Raw genomic sequence first — 6,641 nt, forward strand, 5'->3', positions numbered from 1 at the left:
GTATTGAATGCAGGCTATGCCTGTGTCCTTATGCTGCCCCTCTTGGCCAGGTCCCTCTTGGAAAAGAGGTTCCTTATCTCAATGAGGTCACCCGGTTAAATAAAGGTTAAAGAAAAAGAAAGAGTTTATGTTTGTTCACTCATGCTGAAGGTAGGCCTACATCTCTGTGGGAACAAAAACATCACAAATTATTATGCAACAAAACTGGATTGGCTTCTCATGTCATGCTCAGAGACTGGTTGGCACAAGTCTGAGTCTACATATTTTTTTACTTCATGCTGAATGGTAAATCATTACGTTTAGGTTTATATATATTATAAAGTTGAAAAAAGGTTTAGATGGCAGGCACATTTGATTTCAAATTGGTGTTATAGATTATGATTATGATTATGTTCATTACCTGGAGTTGAGTTGCCCTGTAGTTATGGTACTGTCAAATCTCTGTGACTGTGTCAATCTGACCTCATATGAGATACATCACTGACATTATGATCCTAAAGCTCTATAACATCACTAGTTTGCTTATAATCAAATTATATTCAACTAAAAACACACTACAACGGTTCTCTATCTACTCAATAGCACCATCTGCTTTCAGGTAGAATGAGAGGTATGGAATTGTGGCAAGTGATACAGGGGTATCATTGTGACATGTACTCATTGCACAACATCAGAGATACTTTGTCTCATGTCTGTTAATAAGTGTCGATTTTAACACCGCAAAGAAAGAATCTAGAGGTCACTTTGAGGACACTATACATTCACTTCCCAGTTCCTCGTTTGACCCCTGTTATATGACACCAACCTCGAACATTCTGAACAGTGTGATGATGACATCTTGGAGAGAAACGATATTATGCTTTTTGAAATTAGTATCGTTACAATATAATACAAATAAATGTGTGTAAAAAAAATGTTGAGATTTTATACATTTTTACAATTTATTTTTCGTTCCTAATTTGGTGGTCGGACGAACTCGGGACAGCGTACGTCATCACGATGAGGACACAGAGCACGTGACTCTGCACGGCCAGGAATGACGTTTATTTAAAACTGGAGTAACTTTCAAGTGAGAAGGAAAAGAGGCACTTCCACTTAGCCTACCGGCGAGAAGACACACAATCAGACGGATACAAACGTTCAAAAGGGAACCATTTTTGGGGGATTTATAAAACAGAACAGGTACGAATTTCATATATAAACGTGTACAATCGGTAGTTACGTTTTTATTCACACGTGTGGGTGTGTTAATACTATTTTACTTCGAGTTAAAAGTGCCTCACCTCACTGCCGGGCCGGCTTATGAAACGTGGTTAGCTAGGCTAGTATCTTAAGTGAAGCCAAGGAAGATGAACATCTTTACAAGTCTATTCTTCCGGCCGTTTAGTTACTATGCAGACGTTTTGTATTACTACTCGCATGACAATGTTAGTCTAATACTAAATAGCTACTTAGATATATTACTTACATAATTACTATACTTCAAGAGGAAATCTCAGATAGCTTTGCCATGATGATGCCAGATAAACAAGCCAAGCCTATGTGGCTAGCTGTCAGAAGTGACCTTGGTAGAAGTAGTACATTTTCTTCATTTGTGAAACGTTGTCCAGTCACGTGCTTAGCCAGCTAACTGCCAGGTATGCGTTATTGAACTGCCATAGGTATGCGCTAGCTGGTTAGCTAACGTGCTAGCACTGCATTGTTGCGCGTCATAAAAACGCCCCTAGTGGCGGCATGGGTGTATTATCTGTAAAACTGAATGTAGTTTGGTGTACTAACAGGCTTGTATACCTGACCTGTACTCACTTATGGGAAACAATGACATGGATTGTCGAAGCTGGACACCACCCATTCTTGTTCTGTATAGCAAGTGCTGATCTAGTATTCTAGGGGCGACAGGTAGCGTAGAGGTTAGAGAGGCCGGCTAGCAAGGTCGCTGGTTCAATCCCGGCCTCAGGAGGGTGCCGGATGTGAGCTGGTGACTGGAGGGTTGCTTGCCTCATATCTAAGGTGCCTACCACTGTTGTTTTGCCCTTCAGCACTTAACCCCTAATTGCTCCAGGGGTGCTGACTATGGCTGACCCTGTGCCTACAGCAACAACCCCCCCAAAAATAGGCACATATTTGTTGTGCAATGACAAAGGTTGAATCTAATCTAATATTTTGTCTTACAGAAAGCATGGGTGACATTGCCAAAGGAAAGAAGGCGTTTGTCCAGAAGTGTGCTCAGTGCCATACGGTGGAAAATGGAGGAAAGCACAAGGTTGGCCCAAACCTCTGGGGCCTGTTTGGACGCAAGACCGGACAGGCTGAAGGCTTTTCCTACACAGATGCCAATAAAGCAAAAGGTAATTGAGTCTGTCTTGTACCATTTACTCTATGATTATATTTTGTGCAAAAGGGACAAACAAATAAATGTATATATTCATACCCTGGCCTGAACTATCCTTCATCTGATTTCAGGCATCGTATGGTCAGAGACTACACTCATGACGTACTTGGAGAACCCCAAGAAATACATTCCAGGAACAAAGATGATCTTCGCTGGCATCAAGAAGAAAGGCGAACGTACAGATCTTATAGCATATTTGAAGTCAGCAACTTCATAAGCAACACAATCTGAGTTGTTCAGTGTCTTACATTTGTGTCTTAAGTCATGGATTTTTCAGAGGAGACGAGATCTTTCAGGTAGCTAATATTCCACATTCTTAGAATTTTAACAGTTATGCCTTATGTTTGGTGTCACACTGAGATGTTGCAGCAGCTTGCATGATCAGTTGCCATATTTATCAAAACTGTATCCCTCTTTGTTATGTTCCTCCATCTTGATGGTGTAAATTATATCCCCTGGTTTAACAGGTGCTATATATATAACTTATTGAAACACAGACTGTATGTCTTCCAGAATGTATTGAGTGAAAACTGGAATGTTTGTTATGAATTGATTCAATGTATTAATTACAGAAGTTGAATGGTTACTGATCTTGTAATACATCAGATTTGTAATTTTCTTTTAACCTAATGGTTTACCTTGAAAGTTCTGTCTCTGCTCCAGACCATGGTAGTTGTGAGTTGTGAAAACCTCACGCTATGGAAGTTTTAATTGAATGTGAAATAGTTTTCAGTTAGATACAATAAATCACATGCTTAACTTGTTTATCTTGTCTTGGTATTATATTATCAGCTACATCTAGTCACATACATTTGAGTTATTCAACAGTTGCAGATATAGCAGGAACAATAGTGAGTTGATCTAGTTAGTGACCCTGTCTCACAGTCATAGAGATTGTTGGTCTGAAAATGTAACTGTTTCTAACCCTCTGGCTATGGGTTGTATGTATGCAGTTGCATGTTTGGCCAGCTGACAGAAGTGTATCTGTAAATTATTATTTTTTAAAGTATTATTATTTCACTTTTTCCACATTTTGTTATGTTACAGCCATATTCCAAAATTGATTAAATTACTTTTTTCCCCTCAGAATTCTACACGCAATACCCCATAATGGCAAAGTGATTATCTTTACTATCTTTGCAAATGTATTAAAAATAAAATATCACATATGATATACATAAGTATTCACACCCTTTGCTCAATACTTTGTTGAAGCACCTTTGGCAGCAATTACAGCCTCAAGTCTTCTTGGGCACACCTATTTTTGGGCAGTTTCTTCCATTCTTCTTTGCAGATCCTCAAGTTCCATCAGGTTGGATGGGGAGCGTCGGTGCACTGACATTTTCAAATGGGTTAAAGTCTGGGCTCTGGCTGGGCCACTCAAGGACATTCACAGACTTGTCCTGAAGCCACCTTTGTTATCTTGGCTGTGTGCATAGGGAAGGTGACTAATCTGTGGTTTCCTTTGTCTTTTTCCTTTTTCTTTTGTATTACATTGCAGATACTGATGTATGTTATTTATTTATTTTGTGTTGTTTCCGTATTAAGAATGGAAAATTATCAGTACTGTGGATACTGTAATTTATGTATTAGTTAATGGATTATATAATTTAAGTATTATTGTTCTCACTTGGAAGTGACAGATAGGGGTAGGACAGGATAAGCTTAGGCTTCATCCTACTGATACTTGTACTTTTCGTTATTAGTTTAAAAAAAAAAAAATCTTGTTTGAAATAAAGATTCATTCATTCATTCATTCATTCAAGGCCTGATTGGTGGAGTGCTGCAGAGATGGTTGTCCTTCTGGAATGTTCTCCCATCTCCACAGAGGAACGCTGGAGCTCTTTCCATCGGGTTCTTGGTCACCCCCCTGACCAAGGCCCTTCTCCCCCGATTGCTCAGTTTGGCCGGGCGGCCAGCTCTAGGAAGAGTCCTGGTGGTTCCAAACGTCTTCTATTTACGAATGATGGAGACCACTGTGCTCGTTGGGACCTTCAATGCTGCAGACATTGTTTTGTACCCTTCCCCAGATCTGTGCCTTGATACAATCCTGTTTCAGAGGTCTACAGACAATTCCTTTGACTTCATGGCTTGGTTTGTGCTCTGACATGCACTGTCAACTGTGGGACCTCATATAGACAGATGTGTGCCTTTCCAAATCATGTCCAATCAATTGAATTTACCACAGGTGGACTCCAATCAAGTTGTAGAAACATCTCAAGGATGATCAGTGGAAACAGGATGCACCTGAGCTCAATTTTGAGTGTCATAGCAAAGGGAGTGAATACTTACATGTGATATTTGAGTGTTTTATTTGTTATAAATTTGCAAAGATTTCAAAAAAACGTTTTCACTTTGTCATTATGGAGTATTGCGTGTAGAATTTTGAGGGGAAAAAGGAGTTTAATCAATTTTGGAATAAGGCTGTAACATAACAAAATGTGGAAAAAGTTAAGGGGTGTGAATACTTTCCGGATGCACACTGTACATACAGTTTTTTTTAGGAAGTAGGTCGTTCTTAGAAGATACATGAAAGGTAACCCCTGTCAGCATCTTTCAACTTAGAAATCATGTTTAAAATAGTTAATTTCCCAACCTAGTGTAAAAGTATACCTGCTTGATTCATTTGAAACTATAGGCCTACTAATTGTAAGCGAATAGGCCTATAGGAGGAAATGTGGAATGTTGCTCATAAACATGGTAGAAGGGTCCTTGTAGGCAGCATTGATCGTTAAGACCATATTGGAGTACAGCTCCCTCTAGAGATGTCGTAATAATAATAATAATAATATTGTATTTTATTAACTTTTATTTGTATATCACTTTTCCTGCAAACGTTGCAGCTCAATAGGTTTGACGACAGCTAAATCGTTTACGCAACATAACATACTGTAACTTTTGTAGCTGAAGAACATTATAGCAATTGACCTGCTGCTGCTTTGACTTACATTTATTGACAATAAATTGACGATCATGTCTGTGTTAGCACTATATAAGCATGTGTTGATTAAACTACAGCCAGAGAGCGAGATGCTTAGAGATCCTGAGATTAATCAGTTTCTCTGTGTGTGTGTGTGTGTGTGTGTGTGTGTGTGTGTGTGTGTGTGTGTGTGTGTGTGTGTGTGTGTGTGTGTGTGTGTGTGTGTGTGTGTGTGTGTGTGTGTGTGTGTGTGTGTGTGTGTGTGTGTGTGTGTGTGTGTGTGTGTGTGTGTGTGTGTGTGTGTGTGTGTGTGTGTGTGTGTGTGTGTGTGTGTGTGTGTGTGTGTGTGAGAGAGAGAGAGAGAGATAGTAGAGAGAGAGAGAGAGAGAGAGAGAGAGAGAGAGAGAGATAGTAGAGAGAGAGAGAGAGAGAGAGAGAGAGATAGTAGAGAGAGAGAGAGAGAGAGAGAGAGAGAGAGATAGTAGAGAGAGAGAGAGACTACAGTCTACCTGAATAACACAAAAGAGAAGCCCTTTTCCCGCACCACCAATTCCCACCACCAGAGGCCACTATTATCACACGGTGTATTAGGCTGCTGTAGTCTAGTCAAATTGTCCTATGATGATGTGCCTTTTATGGTGGAAATTAATTCGACAGGCAATGATGATTTTACTCTTGCAAGGTTTATTGATAGACATATCATTAACTAATGAATCTCTTGAATTGTTCAGTTTAATATTAGTATTTAATATGATTTCCTATTATATTTAAATATCCATCAATTTAGCTCACGAAATGGTAGACGTTTTTAAAAGTTGCAAACATTCTCTTACAGTGCAGTTTTGATATGCCTATGTGAATGCGTTCATGTGACGAAGTCGTCGTGTGTGGAGCGGGTCCAAGCGGAGCCTCAGACAACGTCATTTGCGCGCAGGAGACGCACGCTGGCGGTGATGCGCGGAGCCACTGACAGTGAGTGTACCCTATTATTCAGGAACACCCGAAGTGCGTGAGTCAGTGTATCGTTATTTGCATTCATTCCTTGACTCATCCAATTTAATTACTTTATATGATTTGAAACAGGTGTAATAATTGTGATTTTGGAAATACATCGTTGCGCACGATGTCTCCATCTCCATCCTAATTGCGTAGCCTACGCGACTCCAAGATGAAGATCTCCAGCAGAGTTTCGTTCGGAATGGATTGTTGGAAGTTGTGGTTACAATGGTTTCTTTTACTTGTGATACTCAGATAAACATTATAAATGACATTTCCCTGTGCAATTCTAAGGATTTGGTTTACTGAGGAGGACAACCATAAGATCAGACC

General features: G+C 39.7%; 1 protein-coding gene across 1 annotated transcript; it reads left to right on the top strand.

Moving 5' to 3' along the window:
* The first annotated feature begins 1,043 nt into the window (after positions 1-1,043).
* LOC308163109 (cytochrome c) lies at positions 1,044-3,157 on the top strand. Its single transcript, XM_080537295.1, has 3 exons — positions 1,044-1,182; positions 2,175-2,348; positions 2,464-3,157. Exons 2-3 carry the CDS (start codon positions 2,180-2,182, stop codon positions 2,607-2,609), a joined length of 315 nt encoding a protein of 104 aa, XP_080393421.1. The 5' UTR covers positions 1,044-1,182; positions 2,175-2,179; the 3' UTR covers positions 2,610-3,157.
* The last annotated feature ends 3,484 nt before the right edge of the window (positions 3,158-6,641 follow it).

This window comes from Nansenia antarctica (assembly GCF_963989245.1).
Source record: "Nansenia antarctica genome assembly, chromosome: 7".
NCBI lineage: Eukaryota > Metazoa > Chordata > Actinopteri > Argentiniformes > Microstomatidae > Nansenia > Nansenia antarctica.